Source organism: Lepidochelys olivacea (assembly GCF_965140295.1).
Source record: "Lepidochelys olivacea isolate rLepOli2 genome assembly, chromosome: 6".
NCBI classification, from domain to species: Eukaryota; Metazoa; Chordata; order Testudines; family Cheloniidae; genus Lepidochelys; species Lepidochelys olivacea.
The window spans coordinates 69,543,205-69,564,395 of NC_140416.1; the positions used below are offsets into that span (position 1 = coordinate 69,543,205).

General features: G+C 41.8%; 1 protein-coding gene across 2 annotated transcripts in view; it reads right to left on the reverse strand.

Annotated features, from left to right (window-relative positions):
- Positions 1–1,160: 1,160 nt before the first annotated feature.
- BUB1B (BUB1 mitotic checkpoint serine/threonine kinase B) overlaps positions 1,161–21,191 on the reverse strand; it is a 45,447-nt gene continuing 25,416 nt past the window's right edge. For both annotated transcript variants that reach the window (XM_084631459.1, XM_084631460.1), the window contains exons 17-23: positions 17,447–17,590; positions 16,430–16,542; positions 15,998–16,159; positions 14,753–14,895; positions 7,343–7,514; positions 6,656–6,762; positions 1,161–1,733 (exon numbers count right to left, since the gene is read on the reverse strand). In XM_084631459.1, the coding sequence (XP_084487585.1) occupies positions 1,544–1,733; positions 6,656–6,762; positions 7,343–7,514; positions 14,753–14,895; positions 15,998–16,159; positions 16,430–16,542; positions 17,447–17,590 (1,031 nt within the window). In that variant the 3' untranslated portion in view covers positions 1,161–1,543. The remainder of the gene's footprint in view (positions 1,734–6,655; positions 6,763–7,342; positions 7,515–14,752; positions 14,896–15,997; positions 16,160–16,429; positions 16,543–17,446; positions 17,591–21,191) is intronic.

The following is a 21,191-nucleotide window of genomic DNA, read 5'->3' on the forward strand; positions in this document are numbered from 1 at the left end:
AGCATACAATTCGTAGCTGGAGAACCCAACACATTACATTAAAACTCTCCCACGGAGTAGTAGACTAATTTACTTAACTAGGTTAGCATTAAGATGATTCCAACTCGGCTTGGTACTATTTTTTTTATTAGATTTTGAGGTCTTCACCTCACAGAGAAGGGTGGGACAGAACGAGGAATGAAGGGGAATGGTTGTGTCAGATTTACATTGTATGTTATTTTCCTGGGGTTATGAGTCAACTTTGCAACTCTAGTTGGAGGCCAATGGCATTAGTCACCAGTTTGCACATACTATTGAAGTATTTAGGTGGAAAAAGTTTATTCTTGCTGAGTGTGGCCAGACTGATCCACCTCCAATTCAGAGTCCTGAATCCTTGATTTGGACATTAGCCATTTTCTGCTATCTGATCCACTCAAGATCAAAACACAGCTGAGACCTTGGCCTCAGCGCCAGTCAAATGGGTCCTAAGTACTTCCAATCCCCAGGAGTTTGAGGCAGTCACCATAGTACTTTTAACTATTGATGGTGAAAGAGAGAACATGCCGGGATAGGTGCGTCACCAAGACACCACAGATCAACAATAGGGCTGGCTCAAAGCAAGAGAGCACCAGTTTTGCCAGTGATACCTTGGAGGCTGAGCAGGCCTCATACCTGCAAGGGGAGCAGTGGGGGGGTGGAGGAGCGGACCCAATGGAGCCAAGTGCCAAAGCAATAGCTGCAATGTCCAGGGAAGAGCAAAACATTTTAAAAGGAAACCTAACCATGAACTATATTAACTTTTAGATCATGGTAGGCCTCATTTTGCTGGGCATTCTACAAACATGATGAGAAGGAAGTGAGGCTGCTTTATAATAATTCATGAATTCTGTATTTTAACTTGGTTAGTGGGATGTTTACTATATGTGAGGCATTTCTTCTATTTCAATGATCCATGAGTGTTTCCGACTGGGATATCAGCTCAAGTTAAAAAATCCCTGGATGGTTGTAAAAGCCACCCAAAGGATAGCTATATGCATCTAGTAAAACCATGAACAATCCCCCAATTAGTCAGAAATGTCACTCAGACTCAGTCCTATGACTCCAGAAACCAAGTCAAATACGTTCTGAAGGCCACTTGGCAGTAAAATTTCACGAGATAGAGTTGATTACAAAAACATAGGTTTATTACTTAAGCAGTGATTAACAGCATGTGTAGAGAACAGAACAAAAAAACAGGACAAAAGTGGAGGAACTCATGAATGTGCTTTAGGTATTAAAACATACATTTAGCAGTCATACATGAGGCTGGCTGGCATAGAACAGTTTGGTAAAGAAAATGGATAAAACATCTTCTATATATATATCTAGTTAATGCACCAGGTTTAAGAGACATCTAGATATTATACAGAACTTGTTAAATGTTTATTATGAGTTAAAGTATTGAAGAAACAGTTGCAACCAATTTCCACGTTTAGCACTGAAGATATATTGCATACCCAGTATTAACAGCAAATTCCCCCTGAGATGGGTAAAAAGGGGCGGCTGGTTGCCTTTCTACATGGGATCAGAGGAAGTTCTTCAAGTTGAAAGTTTCTTCCAATTTCGCTAAGGCGCCACAAAACCATTCTTGCACAGAGCTGTTAAACATGCCACTCATTTCCTCTCTTAGTTCCCTCAGCATAGGCACTGTGGACTTACCATCTGCATTCAGAATCCTCCTAAAGAATTTATTCCACAAATCACTGTCAACAGTCCTAAAAACATACAAAACAGTTTTCAATGAGAACAGCATCCACCCAAATGACAGCTCCATCACGATTCCTGCTTCAATTCGGCTCTGCAAGCCCTGTGGAGGCTTAGCAGTCTAAAATAATATTCAGCTCCACTCTCCAATGAGCTTGTGTAAGGAAAAAGTGAGGGGTGCTGTGAAGCTTGTATATGCAGGCTCTTTACCCTTCACAAATGGACTTATGTGCAGGAACTAGACAGAGCCAACCTTAGCATTTCTGTGCATGTTAATGAAACACTTTCACCACCACCTACCCCAACATATCTAACACCTATTTACCATTTTACATAGGGCTAGCCTGAGGATTTTGGAAAAGGTTAGCAAGTAATTCCTTGATGCATCACCAAACTTAGCAGATCCCTTTCATGGAGACAGGCTGGATGTGGATATTGAAGACCCTTAAAATATTCCCCAGCTCTCAGTAACAGGAGCAGCAGAGCCCAGCTAGGTCTCTGTATGATTACCAGCATTTAAAAGAGAGCTTTGCAAGGGACAACTGTCCAAATAAGCTAATGGCTTGGTTGCTGCTAGAAGCCTCCATTCTGCCCATCTACCAGAACAATGTGTGTGCATTCTACGCAGCCAATTGTCTGTGAAACACTAGCTGTCAACTCCCCTATGGGGTAATTTCCCCATATGTAAAATAGATATTAAAAACAAAAAACAAAAGGCTGAGTGACTTTACTAAGGCCAAGAAGGATCAGTGTCAGAGCTATAATTCAAATAAAGGAATCCTTTGCTTCTCAGTCTTGTGAGGAAGTGAATTTTTATACCATGTTGTGGGGGACTCATGGGGATAAAAAACATATAAGGGCCCAGCGGGGGGGGGGCACCAAGGGGGGAGGAGGAGGAGGAGGAGGAAGAGAGAGCAGAGGAATGAACCCCCTGAAAAACTTAGAGCCCCAGTTAAGAACTGCTCTAGAGAATGCTGCCTCATGTGAAGCATTTCTTCCTTCAAGCTAGAAATTACATTGGCTGTTCAAAGGAGACGGCTCAGCCGCAAGCAGCTGGCTAGAAGAGAGTTTACAGCAAACATAGCAGCAGCAGCAGTCTGAACAGCACTATGTCATGCAACTGTGAATTGATATGGGGTCTTCCAAAACAAAAAAATCCATAGGCAGACTGAGCCCAGTAGGTAGGGCTGAGGAGATTAGATAACTTGGGATCTTTAGAAAAAGATCAGTGGCAAACATTCTACCCTAATGATCCATTTAACAGGTTTACACGACAACCAATATCAGCCTAGACATTTCCAGTTTCCCAGAATCCCATAGTGGGAGGACATGGTACACACAATTCTGTGAGATTCATGGGCCCCAAGGATAAGTTCCAGAACTAGAAATGCAATTGAAATATGCTTTTAATAAAAACAGCACCAACTGTGCTTACCATAAGGGCAGGAGATTTTAGTATGTTAATAGTCAGTTCAAGGGATTCTTAAAGATGACAGGAGAAGAAATGGTTTCAAGTCTATAACTCCTTATCTAGACAAACACTCTAGCAAAATAATAGATTCCAGCTTTTCCCATACCTTTGTTACCAAATCAAGTCAGCAAGTTAGGAATTCAAGTTGTCTAAGTTTTCAGAGATTTCTACTTTATGTTTCAATCTCATTTTTCCTCCAAATCTAAACTCTGCGTGTGGTCCTGGAATTTCAAACATCTCTGTACTTTGAGAAAGTAGCTCCATCAACTCAACATTTTTATCACCAGTCACTCACCCATTTATTCAGCCCAAAATTTTCTTCATCAAAATAGCTCTCACAGTGAATTTTTAAAAGAGAACTAAACTCTGAGATCTTGCAGGGCCAAGGTATCCAGCATTCACCACAAGCTTTTGTGTAGGTCATTTTCCCCTTTTACTTCCTACTCCCCTACATGCCCAGAGCACTTTTCCAGGAAAGCAATCCTCTAATTATTCCTCTCAAGTAGGTTCTAAAACCACTTATGGCACCTTTGGTAGGCAGGACAGAATAATGCCTTCTTCCTCAAAAAGCCACATGCAACTGGTAAAAAAGCACTAGCATAAGCTCTCTCCTCACAGGAATTACAAGTATCACTACCACAATGCTCCTGACCCATGCTTGAATGGGCACATGGGACCATACTGAACACTAACCAATATCCCTCTGCTGAAACTTACTAAATGGAAGTTTTTCCATCTGTGCAATATCTTCTGAGGGCAAAGGGTCCCTGCAGTGGGAAACTGGTGTTGTCAACAGCAGTCTGCAACCATAGGATGTGTTGAATGGCCCAAATAACCAGAGAAAGACTTACACAGTCTGTAAGAGCAGACTGTATGCAAGAGCAGGACACACTAAAAGCTGAGTCTGCCTTCTTTGGCAGATCCTAATATCCAGACTCACTGCAGATTCCTCACTCCCACACTATGAGCCACACTCCTGAAGGTATGCTGCTGCTACTGATTTAATATTTCATGTTAAAAATATATAGTTATACTAGTATGGTTTACAAAAATATTACTGTAATTCTTGTTCTTGGAAGATACATAAATGCAACAGAGCACTTGTCCACAAGTCTCTCATGGCAGGTCAGATTTAATTAGCTCAAAGATCTGAACTGCCAGAATGTCTGACAGCAGAGAGCAAAAGTCAACCTGCATCAATGATTCAGTCAGTAACTCCCTTTTGGTTCCTTTTGAAACTAAAGCACTCAAAGAAGTGAATTCCTCTCCACCTGAAGGAGCAGTGGGTGGGTAAGTGGCACCCATAGGTCCACAGTATGTCTCTCTCTTCAGAGAGCAAGAATTCCAAGTAATAGTCTCATATGAAAACTGGTGCAATAAATTGCCACTCAAGATTAAATAACTTCAGGAGTACAATGTGAAAACACTAAACACAATATATAGGAAAACAGAAGAAGTGTTTGAAATGTATCAATCTATTGACAAATCACTATATACAAAGTAAAGAAAAAACTTTTTTTCTGCTGTACAACTCAAAGGACAGATTTTTCAATGTACACTAAGAGGCATCACAAACAGAATCTAGGTGGGTAGAGGCAACTCCCAACCTGTGAACAGGTACTGCAGTTCCTGTAGACTAGATATCAATTGGCATGACAATACTGCATCTAAGCAATGGTTGTATAAACATATGCAGAAGCCCAAAATATAACTGATGCAATGAGCAAAGATGTACTTTCAGAACAGAGAAAGTGGGCAGATGAAGGAATAGCAGTCTGCCCACAGAAGTAACTTCTCCAAACTAGTCATTAAAATAATGTCCGGGAGAATGAGATATTAGGAGGGGGAAACTCAGTTCACCAAAATTTGTGGCATACTGGTATGAATGGCTACCTCTAGTCATCTTTGGAGTGCCCTTTGAAGATGCCCAGAAAAGGACACAATCAAGGTATAGCAGAAAAAATCCTTTCTGGATCCATTTTAGTGGAAAAAGTCAAGAATTCCAAGTGGATAGCTGCTTATCAGCAAGATCTGTAGAGGAGATAGTAGAATCTAAGGAAAAAGTTAGACTTAGACATCAGGCAATAATTTAAGTGTACACTTCAGTTACAGAAAACATTGTTCTGTTGCTGATTAGTTACAAGCAGTGGCAGTAGGGACATTAAGTCTTCTGCCCACCTGTGCCCAATTCTCATTAACAATTTCTAAAGCAGCAGGGAGATAAGAAAAAAGGGAACAACCATTACTGGTGGCACTACAGAAACAGAAAAAAAGAAACTTTGGGTCAAGTTGAAATTCAAACCCCAGACACGAGGAGGTTCAAATAAAGAAGACTCACTGTGAGCTGTGCATGAGGATCTATAGCTCCTCAGTGCTGATTAATTCATCTAATTCTTTGAAGGGTCAGATGGATTAGAATTCCACCAAAGGTCGGAGACCAAACAGTGACAAACTAGATGTTTACAGTATGGGAAACAAACTGTGTGTCTAATAGTAACCAGGCCCAATGTAGGAGGAGCAGGACAAGTCACTGAAGAACACAGACTAAAGAAAAACCATTATGGACTTTAGTTCAAAATGTTGAGAAATCTCTACTCAGAGACAGTACCTAGGCAGGAAACCATAGCTGATGCAGAAGATTGGAAGTGACAGCCTGGGACCAGCTCCAATGCCCATAAGACTGAATGGCTGGCTCAGCAAGTTGGAAACTCCCCTGAAGGATTGAAGGCCTTAGCATAAGCTGCCCCTTTCCCAAGACACTGGACTACAGGAGGTGAGGAGGAAAGCAGGTTCTTGCTGCCTGGAAGTTAACAGGTTAGTGTGCAAAGGGGAGCTGCCCATGCAACCTTAATTCTGCCCCTTTTGTGTATGCATGATGCAATCTTTAAATTTAATTATACTATTTCCCGCCCTGACAGGACCCCTGAATCAGTCTCTTTCATCCTGCCCACACTACAGCATAGCACACAGCACAGTGTGAAAAGCTGAAAAATGAAATGATTACAACACAGAATCATGCCCACTTATTAATGTGCAATCCCCTCCTGCCCCCCCCAGCTCCAAATTTGCCTGCTGACTCAGAGGGAGTCTAAGACGGTGTAACTCATATTAAGAGGACAGAAAAGGGGTATAAAATTATGTAACAAATTAGGCCACACTCTAATTTACACATTCTTTCAGCTCTTTGGTGAATAAGTTACTAATGTGTGAGGGAGTCTAAAGTGTAAGGGGGTGTAAATAGATGTAAGGGAGTCAAGAAAGCATCAATGAGTCCATCTAGTTCTATTACAATAAACAAGTCCACTAGATTCAAAACTGAATTCTCAATATAATGTAGCACTGCTGTTACCAACTAATAGCATTGAATTTATGCTCCAGCTTTGACAAAAGCTGCAACACAGAGGTGAGGGAGAAAGCTACAGCTGCCTTTACCTACCCAGAGATTCCTGATGAAACACTTACTTGGAGAAATTCTGACTGATTTTCCAGAGGGAATCTTCTTGATAAACCTGGAGGTGCTCCCCAAACAGCATCAAATGCACTATTTCTGCAATACCAACCAAGTCTACCTGAAACCACAACAATCAGTGTTAGAAAACTGCTTCTGCTGATCTCTGCAGCCATTTCGCCATTCCTCCACATCCATTCAATACAGCACTAAAGCATTTTTAATAGCAATAGTGCCACTGGAGATGTCCTACAACACCTTCTGTACCCATTAACCCTGTATTGTGGTGTTTGTGAGGATTTTCCAGCAAGCTAAATTAAGCTAATCAAAGGAAAGCAAAGCGAACTGCTATAGGAAGCAAAATCCTTGTTTAGCATTTCAGATTGAGACACAGTCTAGCCATTTATAATGAACTCTAACTGTCAGATGAATGTAGGTACACAACTGCCCCAAATTAACAATGCCAGTTTCTTCAGCTAATGTAGAATACACAGGGTCCAGCTGAAGGGTTTTTGTTGAAGAGTTATGGCAGTTGTGAAAGATGTTGCTTAATTAGATAAGATCTATAAACACAGGACACATATCCAACAACATTCAGCTTAAAATATTAACTCTCTCAGTCTCCATCTCGTTTCTTCAGATAAGGAAGACACTTGCCAAGGGGCATTCATAACAATCACCCTGGGTTAATATGTACTTACCTGATAAGGAAGAGAGCACTTGGCTAGGATCTGTTGTCCATGCTGGGTCTGAGCTATTGGGAAGCTGCTGAGTAAACTCACTCTAGGCTGCAACCTCACATCCAGGCTGTAAGAGAAGTCCACTATCTTCAAAGCAGTGGTAATCTCATTATTAGCAAATGGATCACAGATCCTAAGGAAAGAATTCCAAGGAAACATAAAAGACAAAGAAGCAGTACAATTTCCTTTTATTATCTTGTGCAGCAGGTAAGAATCTTAGCCATGCCAATGGCTCCCTCTAATGGTTAGTTTAGGAATGGCTACTAAAAAAGGCTCACCCTGATAATATTGGCCTCTCCAAGCTTTGCTACAGGGGAAAATTGCTTTACCGAGATAATCCTATCTTGATATATGTGCATCGCAGCTAGAGGGTCTGAAATAAGAGGTGCTGTGACAAGAGGAAAATTTAATATAATGCTTTGAACTTCTTTATCTCATTCTCTCCAAGGATCTCAAAACAATTCAAACATGAATGGGGTATTGTGAAGTTTAATCCATTAGATATATTCTCTGTTTTACAGTTAGAGAGAGACAGACACCGAGAGGTGACAGATTAAGTGATTTATCCAAGCTAACAATATGTAGCAATGCCAGGAATAGAATCCAGATCAAGATCCCTAGTCATTCTATTTCAATACTTGTACATTGTGGGCCTACTTCATAATTATGAGTCCCTTTTCTTTTTAACTTTTAATATTAATGCTGTTGTTTTAGCATTAAAAGGGGATCAGTATTTTCCCTCTAAAATCATGGATTATTCTGTGTTTTATATGCCGACAATATTGTTCTACTATCACAAACATCAGTGGATTGAGGTGTTTATTAAATGTGTTTGGTTTATACTGTCAACAGGAGGGCCTTTCGATAAATTACTCCAAAACTTTAGTCAAAGACTGAGGTTGCACAAATGCAGGATTTATGGGCAATATATTGAACAAGTTAGTTCTTTCCTCTACCTGAGTATCCGGTTCTCATAAAACAAGGGCTGTGAGATAAACATATTCAGGTAGCAAAAGAGAAGTCTTCAAATCAGTGTTACATTTCACCTGGCTCATGAAAACAACTTAATTGCACCAGCCCTTAGAGTGTTTGAGCCTAAGGTATGCGCTCAAATTCTATATGGTGTGGAAATATGGAAATGGAATGATACCACAGGAATAGAAGTGATTCCAAAGAGATTTCTTGGTTCTCTCAAACAACATTCCAGCTGCTCTCATAGAATATCAGGGTTGGAAGGGACCTCAGGAGGTCATCTAGTCCAACCCCCTGCTCAAAGCAGGGCCAATCCCCAGTTTTTACCCCAGATCCCTAAATGGCCCCTCAAGGATTGAACTCACAACCCTGGGTTTAGCAGGCCAATGCTCAAACCATTGAGCTATCCCTCCCTTAGAACAGAGACCTGCATAAATTCTATTCTGTCCAAAGTGCAATACTGTAGTATCAATTTTTGACTTAGTATTTATAGTATGCCAATGTTTGCCAAGGCTATGCCTAGAGAAATAGCTCAGAAGGGCTTTTTCAGTAAGTTTCATTGGTTAAAATTCCATCTATTCTCTCTAGGCTTCTCAGAATTGGAAACAGATTTAAATCCCTAATCAAGTTGAGATTAGGGGACATTAATAAGTAGCTAGACACAGCAGTTGTTTCCACTATAGATATGTCAATTTGGTTTCCCCTTGTTAAAAAGACTCACCAGGTACACCAGGTATTTAGAAAGATTTTCCAATAACAAGTTAAGGAAGGCTTTTACGTGCTCTGATTTCCATCTATTGTGACAGGGTCGGGCCAGATGGCTACAGGAGAGTTTTTTTTGTTTGTTTATTTGTTTTGGGTTTTTTTATGCCAGTAAGACTTTATTTTTCCTATTAATAAAGAAAGATAAAAAGACGACATGCTCGTCAACAAAGACTGGAAATGGTATTGATCATTATCTTAATCAAATGTTCCAAACAGTTATCCTTAATGAAAACAGAGAATAAAAATATAAGTTTAAATAATTGATTTTAAATCCTGTGCTTAACTGCCGCTTGCTAGTCAATCTTCTGTAGCTAAGCAAATACAGTAAGAATATAATCTTAAATTATTATACAAAAGACTGTTTCTTTGAGAAACAAGTTATAATCTACAAAGACAGTGAGAGAAAGCAGATATATTAGCTCCAGGTTAAGTAGGTCCCTTTCCCTTGGGTAAGGTAACAGGGAAGGTTCCAGAACAATTAGGAACTTTCTGGAAACAGTTAAGGCAGACAGGCTGATTAGAACACCTGCAGCCAATCACGAAGCTGCTAGAATCAATTAAGGCAAGCTAATCAGGGCACTTGGGTTTAAAAAGGAGCTCACTTCAGTTTGTGGTGCGTGTGTGCGGAGCTGGGAGCAAGAGGTACAAGAAGTGAGAGAGAGAGAGAGTGTGAGAAGGCATACTACTGGAAGACTAAGAAGTACAAGCATTATCAAACAGGAGGAAGGTCCTGTGGTGAGAATAAAGAAGGTGTTGGGAGGAAGCCATGGGGAAGTAGCCCAGGGAGTTGTAGCTGTCACAGGAGTCACTGCAGAAAGCTGCAATCCACAGAGCCCTGGGCTGGAACCCGGATAAGAGGGCGGGCCTGGGTTCCCCCCATCTCCCTACTTGATACTGGAGGAGTTGAACTGGACTGTGGGTTCCACCAGAGGGGAAGGTCTCTGGCCTGTTCCCCGATCCACTAGGTGGATCAGCGGAGGCTGTGGGGATTGTTCTTCTTCCTTTCCCCATGCTGGCCAGTGATGAGGATAACTGAGTGAACGGCAGATTTGAGCCACGAAAGTGGCCAAACTGAGGGCTGCCGTGAACCTCTGAGGTGAGAAATAAGTGCAGAACCCACCAAAGCAGAGGAGGAACTTTGTCACACTATGCAGACAGCTTACTTAGAAGACACATTACTGGCATTGAGAAATGTAACCCCCTCTTTCCCTGTGGCTCTGGGAAAGTGGAAGACCTACCCCACTGTTATATTGTAATTGCAAATGCCACTTGAAGGTCAAAAAGGCTTTCTGTGTTTTTGTCCTGGATATCTTTTTCCGATGACCGCTCAGAAAATAGAATATTTAAATATTTATTAGGAACTGACAGCATATTTGTGACCTAAGCAATTGCCCTGTTTGCATGGCCAGCCACTAAAATAAGGAAAAGGCAAGAGACAGTGATTATATGGTTTAATTGGTTTGGTTTTTTTTAATTTGCATTTGTGTATTTTAATAAAACTAAATCCAGAATTTTGAAGTAAGTTTTATTGTAATATATTGTGGTTTTGCCACATTGGCCTATGGCAATGTTACTATTAATAAACATGACTAGTAATTATGAGCTCACACACTTATCTTAGTGACTTATCAGTTGGAAGTGACAGTGGAGGAGAAAAACCTGGGTGTATTGATTGATCACAGGATGACTAAACCACCAGTGTGATGCATCAGGCGAGGTATTTCCAGTAGAAACAGGGAAGTGTTCGTACCATTACAGAAGGCACTGGTGGGACCTCATCTGGAATACTGTGTGCAGTTCTGGTCTCCCATGTTTAAGAAAGATAAATTTAAACTGAAACAGATGAAGAGAAGGGCTACTAGGATGAGCAGGGGAATGGAAAAACTACCTTATCAGAGGAGACTCAAAGAGCTTGGCTTCTTTAGCCTAACCAAAAGAAGGCTGAGGGGAGATATGATTGCTCTCTATAAATATATCAGAGGGATAAATACCAGGGAGAGAGAGGGGTTATTTAAGTTAAGCGGCAATGTGGACACAAGAACAAATGAATATAAATTGGCCATCAATAAGTTTAGGCTTGAAATTAGGTAAAGGTTTCTAACCATCTGAGGAGTGAAGTTCTGGAACATCCTTGCAAAGGGAGCAGAGAGGGCAAAAACTTAAGTGGCTTCGAGACTCAGCTTGATAAGTTTATGTAGGGGACGGTATGATGAGTCTGCCAACAATGGCATGTAGCTGATCTGCGACTGCTAGCAGCAAATATTTCCAATGGCTGGTGATAAGACACTAGATGGGGAGGTTGTGACACTCTGTACCCCATAGCAACACCCTGGCACCCCCAAATTAATCACTGTTATATAAATTAGGTCATTGAGGTGTCAATGGAAAAGCTATGGTTTGCTAAATATGATTATCCTATTTGTATGCAAGTATCATTTTTGTATCTGAAGTTATGAATATTGACTACATACCTGTATTTCAAATGTGTTCGCTCCTGTGGTAACTCCCACAAGGTAGTTTATATCAGGTCTAGCCAGCATATTGTGAATGGACTAATCAAGTTGACGGCCCATCAGTGAACACAACTGGCCATGGAAGAAGCTTATCCCCACCTGATGGACTTTCCTGTGGATGTTCTAGCCAGAATATGGATAATGGCTAAGGCTACGTTTCAGTCATAGGTATTTTTAGCAAAAGTCATGGACAGGTCACGGGCAGTAAACAAAAATTCATGACCCGTGACCTGTCCATGACTTGTACTATATACCCTTGATTAAAACTTGAGTGCTCTGGGGCAGAGGGTGGCCCAGGGGCACCGTGGGTGCTCTGGGGCAGGGGGCAGCCTGGGGGCGCTGCAGGGGCATGTGGCCCAGGACCTGTGCTGCTGCTGGATGCGGGGGGAGGGGAGCCAGTAGGCTCCCCACCTGGCTCTGCATGGCTCCTGGAATCTGCCAGCATGTCCCTGTGGCCCCTACCTAGGTGGACACGGAGGCGTGGTCAGGGGGCTCTGCACGCTACCCCCATCCCCGAGCACCCGCTCTGCAGCTCCCATTGGCCAGGAACCACGGCCAGTGGGAGCTGTGGGGGCCATGCCTGCAGGCAGATGCAGCGCGCAGAACTGCCTGGCCATGCCTCTGCCTAGGAGCTGAGGAAAGGATACGTTGATGCTTCTGGAGAGCCCCCCCGAGGAAAGCGCTCCCGAGAGCCCTCGCCCCCTCCTACACCCCAACCCTCTGCTTCAGCTCTTAGCCCTCTCCTGCACCCAAACTCCTGCTGCTGCTGCATCAGGGAGAGAAACTGCTTGATTCAAATCCTGTCTAGTTTATAGAACTCAGATTGCAATTTTGTTTCATTTTAGGTAATTACATATAATCACTTAATCTATTTTTCTGTAATTAAAATAGTTTGTTTTTTACCTAAAACAGCGTGGTTCAAAAGGGAAATCTGCTCAGAAACAGGGGCTGGTGCATTGTCCTCTCCATATTGAGAGGGATGGACTGGATAATAAACTTACACTGGTCAAGCTTCTGACCAGGGCAAGATGGTACACCTCTGGGGTCCTAGGCTGGGGAGCTGTGGGGAATTGGCTGGAGCCTATTGTTGGTATATGAATGCTCTCACGAGCCACTCATGAAACTCAGCTTGGGGTGTCCCTGCCTGTGAATGTTTGCGTGAGTGCAGGACCTAGAGGGGTTTTCAACTTGTCACAATCACAGTGTGAGAGGGAGCCCAGACTGGTAAAACAGAAGCCTCAGTGGTATCCTAGTTCCAGGTTGTACCCCAGGGAACCCATCATAGAGGATTCTGAGTTACTACAGAGAATTCTTTCCCAGGTGTCTGGCTGGTGGGTGTTGCCCATGTGCTCAAGGTCTAACTGATTGCCATACTTGGGGTCGGGAAGGAATTTTCCCCAAAATCCAATTGGCAGAGACCCTGGGTTTTTTTTACCTTCCTCTGTAGCACAGGGCACTTGCATGTTTAAACTAGTGTAAATAGTGGACTCTTTGTAATTTGAAGTCTTTAAATCATGATTTGAGGATTTCAGTAACTCAGCCAGAGGTTAGGGGTCTATTACAGGAGTGGGTGGGTGATGTTCTTTGGCCAGCAATGTGCAGGAGCTCAGATTAGGTGATCACATGGTCCCTTCTGACATGAAAGTCCATGAGACTTGACAATGGTGGGGTGTTTTGGGGTTTTTTCTGGACCTAAATTTGTTTTGCCACTAAGGAGGTTTTAAAAAACAAAAATTAGTTGCATTTATGGGGTTATTAGTCATTGGGCGAATCTGATCTCCATTATATCAGTGTACATCCAGAATAACTCCACTGAAGTTGATGGAGTTACCTTCTTATTAGTAAAAAGAAAAGGAGTACTTGTGGCACCTTAGAGACTAACCAATTTATTTGAGCATGAGCTTTCCGATGAAGTGAGCTGTAGCTCACGAAAGCTCATGCTCAAATAAATTGGTTAGTCTCTAAGGTGCCACAAGTACGCCTTTTCTTTTTGCGAATACAGACTAATACGGCTGCTACTCTGAAAACTTTATTAGTGTAGCTCCAGAGTTACTTCAGTGCGTTGGTGAGCCTATTCAGGATTTATGCTAATGCAGACATCATTATCTGCAACCAAAAAAAAAAAAAGTTCCACCAGTTCACAGGTGAACTTGTGTTTAGGCAAGGACACAATCCTAAAGAAGCTGGGGAGGAGAGAAAGGGACAAGGACTGAAGTAGCTTGTATGAGTCATTATAAAAGTACAGATGTTGCTCCTTAGCTCCCTGCTTCTGAGTTTCATGTGGGATCTAGACAGCAAGGCCATTGAGGGGGATGAGCTGAGCAATGTGCAAGAAAGTAACCTCAGCAACAATGTGAAGGAGCTATACATTTGGAAAGAGAGGCTTCCTTCATCAAGAGCCTAAGGAGGAAAACTGATGTCCTCTGAATCAATGTCTGCATACTACAGTGGCACAGTTTACAACTCTGCTGCTGTAGCATTGTGGTATAGATACTTCCTACATCATTGGAAGGGGTTTTTCCACTGACTTAGGTAAATCCACCTCTCCGAGAGGCAGGTAGTCAGGTCAACTGAAGAATTCTTCCACTGACCTAGCTGCATCTATGTGGTGGTTAGGTCAACCTAACTACATTGCACTATGTGCAAAATTTTTCACACCGCTAAGCGATATAGCTAGGTTAATCTAATTTTAGGTGTAGGCCAGGCTTTAGAAGTTGGCTGCAAAGAGAACTGACTAATCTATTTCCAGACTAGAATATTCATGTTTTTAAACCTCAGCCTTCTACATTTCTTTTCAGATATTTAATCTCAATGGCAAGTTACTTTACTTTCACATAATTTGATTTGTTGTAGCGTTCTAATACATTTGTATGTGAACTTGCTAATTTTAAAATAGTAACTATATAATGGAGTATTTTCTTCAGGAATACCCCCTTCCTTCATATATGCCTTTTATAGATTTCCACATCAACTTTCCGAGCCTGCTGCCCTCCTATTCCTGAAATAGTGAGCCATGTCACTATTCACTTGCATAGGAAAAAAGGAGTTACAACAGCACAAGGTTCAGGACAGAGCTTGAATATAATGCATTTTTCCAGGTCTCTGAAAAGAGGCTACCAACCTGTCTCCCAGGAAGAGAGCCTCTGGACACAAGTTTCCATGGACAATCTCCGCTTTGTGTAGCTTCTGCACCACATCCAGGATATTGTAAACAACCAGCATAATCACTTCCTCAGGGATGTCTTTACAGCACTGGATCATATCCTGAAGACAGAGAGAACAAATATAAACCACTGAGGAACCATTCTTCTGCCAAGAGACAGAGCAGCACACAGGAACAATCCTATGATACAAGCTTTCACTTTTTCTAGACAGCTCTAAGGAGAAGCCAGGAAGCTTCTCCAGTTCAGCCCTCCTTGGTCAGACACATACATGATCAGTTTTCCAACCAGACAACAAACCCAGCAGACTTTAAGTGAGTGCAAAAGTTCTCAGCAGATTCTACTGATAAATAGCTGAAGAATCTGTATGGAAAAAAGTTTCATTGAAGGCTGAAGTTGGCCTTTATTTTTTAAGCCCAGTATATGCTAAAGCTCAAACTGTGTAAGTCAAAACTGAATTTAAACATGCGTCCTTCCAGCAAGATGCTAACACTACTCCCCCAGGCATAGCAGACTGGAAATCTAGATGAGAGTTCTCAGGGCTGCAGTTAAAAGACGTGGATGACACTAGTTCTGGGGGGTGGGGTGGGGTGATTCATGCCTCAAGTCACTACTGATGCCTCTAGCAACCAAAAAGTTTTAGGCCACATCTACACAGGGACATTCAGGAAAGTTAAGGAAAGGTCAACTAAAGCCATGAAATTAATGTGCATAAATTAAAGTGTGATAAACCTTTGTGTAGATGCTCTGATTCAGGAGCAAAGTGGCCTTTGCAGGGTTAAGCTACAGCAAAACCCCTGGCCACTTTACTTTTGAATGAGAGCATCCACCCAAGAGTTTAATACACACTTTAATTTATGCACATTAGCGTCACACCTTTAGCTGACCTGGCCTTTACTTTCCTGAGTGTCCCTATGTAGGCAAGCCCTTTGAAGTTGTGGAACTCCTTGTCTCATACTGAAAAGCACAAAACCCAGGAGTGAGAATGCAGCTTAGATACCACCTTTATAAACTAAGAATTTTTATAGCAAACATACTTCTTGCTAACATACATCAAAATTGCATTTAGATAGGGCTCTATGTTTAATCTAACATTCCAGGCCCCTTGAATCTGCTTCACATCCAGCAAGAACCAACATCTCTAACTGCTAGTATCTATGCTACAGTTCATCTTCCTATATCATACATAGATTGTTTGCACTGACCCAGAGAGTAAAGCGATTTATCTCCCTATGCAGAATAGCACAGCCATCCAGGTATAAGAAACAGCTGCAGTTCTCACTGAAGCTTTGGTCAAAGTCAGTACTCAGACGCTCCTGCAACTGGAGTGCGATATAGAAATCCCAAGGCACAGGCTGAGAATACACCTATAAAAAGGTACATTTAAAAAAAAAAAAAGTTATTGTTGGAGTAAACCTAAATGCTTATCCTCACATACAGCTCAGGAAGCTCTTCCCATTTTACTGAGAAATCAGACTACACAGGGCCAGAACTGCTATTCTATTGCAAGAGCAAGGTGCAAGATCTTAAATAATTCTATACTCCAAATTCATTCAACTGCCATGACCAGATTTTACCCTGATGAGCTGATAGTTTTAACTCTAAGGTTCAGATGTGCATATGGTGACAAGTCTTACCTTTATTGCAAACCCCTTTGCATCCAGTTCAGCAAAGCTGGATAGAATACCAAAGAACATCTTGTAGTCTTCATTGGTCCAGTATTCCCGTTTGATGCAGTAAATCTCATTCCCTATTGTGAATGTTTACGTTTAGAAGAGATCACAGGAAGTACATATATGGAGAATGTGACAAATTTCTGTATCATCTTTATGAAAAACATGCATATTGGTTTCCCCACTCACTTTTGAGTTTTGACCTAATGGGAGTGAAGAGATTGGCCAGACTGGTGTTGGCCATGTAGGCATATCTGGGTTGGTGTGAAAAAACTGAACATATGAATGGGAGTTACAATGGAAGACCAGTGACAGGACATTAACCAAGGAAGGAAGAAAAATTCTTCCAAGCTCTAATTATGATGTTTTGGGTTGTCTAAACTGTATTTATAATTCTGCTGCCCAGTGAAGTGGGAGAGTTTTGAATCCTGGATGCTTGGGCAAGAAAGGCAGTTTGGACTGCCAGCAGAGACATGCACATATGTTTTGCTTTTTCATTTGAATTTAAGGACCCTAAAATACTGTATTGCAGTTGACTAATAAATATTGGCTTATTTTGAAAAGTGCCTTGCATTGCTGAAAATATCTGCTGGTTACATAGCTCCAACAGGGATAAGCCTCTGATAGTAGTCTAAACTCATTTAGACCTGCTGGAGGAGCAATGGTGACAAAGAGGTGTTGAAGGCAGAGGGCCCAGTCTAGATCTGTGGGTCTCTCTCTCGCAAAAAAGTGGGGGTGTAGAGGCTAGTGATAATGGGGCACTCTTCCAGAGAGACTGCACAAAGGACAGAAGCAAGCTTGCCCTTTGGATCCGTGGCATGTCCAAATTAAGATCTCTGGAAGCAACATGCTATTACATTAACTGCAATATCTAACTGCCAGGTTATTTTTCAAAATTTACAGTTTGGAGTCCATTCTGAAGGAAAAAACTTAAGCCAGTTTGAATAGAATGCCAGCACGCTAGGGTCTCTTACTGCTTACCCAGCTCTATTTCTTTCTCCAGCTCCATCACAGGCAAGGGCCCATTCTCTGAATAAAAACCTGGAGAATTACTCAATGAATCTGGCAGAGGGTCCAACAGCCTTCTGCGCTGCTCTGCACTCCATAACATTTGAGGTGGGTCATCTAGAAACAAAAAAGTAAGAGTTACAGATAGGCAGGATTCAGATGTGGATTCCGTCTGTGAAGCCAGCATGTGTGATTAGATTAGCATGTGGATATCATGAGACCTTGCTTGTATTCCCATTCTGCTACTGATCTTCTGCAATATCACTTTGGGCAAGTCCATTAACCTCTTACTTATGGTTTCTTCTTTTGCTAAGTTTTTACAGAGTAACATTTACTCACCTTTGAAGATTCATCCCAGAATCTGAAAGTAAGGTACTGAATAAGTGCAGACCATTTAAATTAAGGCTTAGTCAAGTTTTGTACTTCTTAAAAACCAAGATTTAAACTATAGGTATTTGGATTTAGGTGTATTTATCTAAATACTACAAAATCCAGTCAGGACATGTTCCAGTTTTGACCCATTTCTAGAGTAGATCAAACTTGTGAACTTTTTACTCAAAGACTTACTGGGAATGTAACCCCTCCTCCAGACCATGACAAAAATTAAAAGGTTACAGATGAACTCATCCAGCCACATTTACCCATAACAGCGTTAATCAGCTTATAGTAAAGTTGGGGCCACTAAACCACTTTGAATGGTCATAAATAAGGCTACGTTTTAGTCATGGGTATTTTTAGTAAAAGTCAGGGGTAGTAAACAAAAATTCACGGCCCGTGACCCGTCCATGACTTTTACTAAAAATACCAGTGAATAAAACTTGGGGTGGGGGACTTCTGGGTACTGGGGGAGGGCAGCCCAGGTGCTGGGGGCGGGGGAGAAGCTCCCTACCTGGCTCCATGCCTTCCCTCTCACCCCAGCAGCAGCAGAGCTTGGATGCAGGAGGGGGCAGGGGCATGCAACAGGGTGAGGTGGGCAATGGGAGCTACACATACAATATGATGGGGGCTAATTTAGCTACAACTAATCAGGAAAGATCTTGGAGTCATAGTGGATAGTTCTCTGAAGATGGCCACGCAGTTTGCAGTGGCAGTCAAAAAAGCAGACAGGATGTTAGGAATCATTAAAAAAGGGACAGAGAATATTTTATTGCCCTTATATAAATCCATGTACACCCACATTTTGAATACTGCGTACAGATGTGGTCTCCTCATCTCTAAAAAGATATACTGGCATTAGAAAAGGTTCACAGAAGGGCAACTAAAATGATTAGGGGTTTGGAACGGGTCCCATATGAGGGGAGATTAAAGAGACGAGGACTTTTCATCTTGGAAAAGAGGAGACTAAGGGGGGGGGGGATATGATAGAGTTATATAAGATCATGAGTGGTGTGGAGAAAGTGAATAAGGAAAAAAGTTATTTACTTGTTCCCTTAAGATAAGAACTAGGGGCCACCAAATGAAATTAATGGGCAGCAGGTTTAAAACAAATAAAGAAGTTGTTCTTGCACACAGCTCACAGTCAACCTGTGGAACTCCTTGCCTGATGAGGTTGTGAAGGCTAGGGCTAAAACAGGGTTTAAAAGAGAACTAGATAAATTCATGGAGGTTAAATCCATTAATGGCTATTAGCCAGGATGGGTAAGGAATGGTGTCCCTAGCCTCCGTTTGTCAGAGGGTGGAGATGGATGGCAGGAGAGAGACCACTTGATCATTACCTGTTAGGTTCACTCCCTCTGGGGCACCTGGCATTGGCCACCGTCAGTAAACAGGATACTGGGCTGGATGGACCTTTGGTCTGACCCAGTATGGCCATTCTTATGTTCTTATGAGCCTCCGCCTTGCCTAGCAGCTGAGCGAGGGGGATGTCGCCGCTTCTGGGGAGCCCCCCACGTAAGTGACGCCCAGAGCCCCAAACCCAAACTCTGCTGCTGGGGGGAAAGGGGAGGGCCACAGTGGCTTTAGACTACCCCAGCAGCTGCCGGTGCACCTGGAACAGTGGCTGCCTGAGTCTTAGTCATGAATCTTGACTTTTTCCATTCTACAGTGCAAGTATACAGGAGAAGTGCAAAGATATGGGCTGAGATTCCTCTACCCACTGCTATTTACTGGAATATAAAGAGTAAATTCTGAAGGAAAAAAAAAAGTCTATTCAATAGTTCTATTTAGCTGAAAGAGAGAGTTTTGAAACCATTTGAGAGAACGATGGAGAGAAAAATTGACCATCTGCAATTAGGAATAGTTCTATACAACAGAAGAACTAGACAGAACTAGACCGTTTTGAATACAGTTGTCTTTCCTGATAATCATGCATTGCCATACAGATCCAAACGGCCTCTGAAATATTACACTTCAGAAGGGCATTTAATATTTTGCAGTGCTCTACTGAGCTCACTGGCACCAATTCTAATTTATGCTTCCAAAAACAAACAAACAATCTTTGATCACTCTGAAATTAGAGTGTCATGAAGAAAACTATTGAGGCCCAATTTTATAGAAGTATTAAACTTCTATGGAAATGATTGGGTTTTTACTCAATAACTATTCAGCAATTAGTATAATTCAGGAGCTACCACACCTCAGTCATTTGGAGTAAAATTCACTTTTTGTACCTTCATTATAAGGCAGTTTTTCCAGTGGAAGATATAAAGATTTAGGCTCTGATCCTGCATACTGAATGTGCATGGATGAGCCCCTGTGCCAATTCAGAACCCCCGACTTCACCAGGGATTCCACACAAGTGGAAAGAACTGCTTGTGTGAATCTAATTTGTGAGTCTAATTTGCAGGACTGTGGCTTAAAACAGTATCTAGCTTTAAATTCTCAAGCAAGCCTTGCAACCTTTGCATTCCTGTTAATGTAAGTACAAAGGATTTCCTTACAAAAAGATTGGTATTTCATGGATCCATTTGAAACATTTCAAAAATATCTTATCTTGACAGGATTCTTTTCCCATCCACACTTTCATCTCACATCCTGGGGATACCTTTTAAACAGTGATGCCTAATTCTAGAAACGGACAGTTATCACAAAAGGCTTACTGGGAACAGATTTTAGGTATGCCTACGCTACAGTTAAAACCTGCAACTGGCCTGTGCCAACTGACTTAGGCTAAGGAGCTGTTTAATTGAGGCAGAGATGTTCGGGCTTGGGCTGGAACACTGGCTCAGAGACCCCACCAAACATACCCTAAATGACATATGCTAATGAAGTATCATTCCCAGTTTACAACTTAGCATGCTAGTAAATTTACTATCCACTAACTGAAGGGTAACAGTCAACGTACATGCTTCTTCCTGAAATTAAATGGGAGATATGGATGCTCAACACTTTTGAAAATATAGCCACTTAATATGGATTTAGGTACATAGCTCTACATACCCACAATATCGCAAATTTTGGCTTATTACAACATATGAGATTACTCTGACTCTAGAAGAAAAGTATAGTTGTAGACATGTTAGTCCCAGGATATACGAGAGACAAGGTGGATGAGGTAATATCTTTTAGTGGCCCAACTTCTATTGGTGTGGGCAGGGGAAGAGAGAGAAGATTTCGAGCCACACAGAGCTCTTCTTCAGGTCTGGGAAAGGTACCTGAAGAAGAGCTCTGTGTGGCTCGAAAGCTTGTCTCTCTCACCAAATAGAAGTTGGGCCACTGAAAGATATTACCTTATTCACCTTGTCTGTAGAAGAAAAATTTCTTTCAATTACAGCAGCCA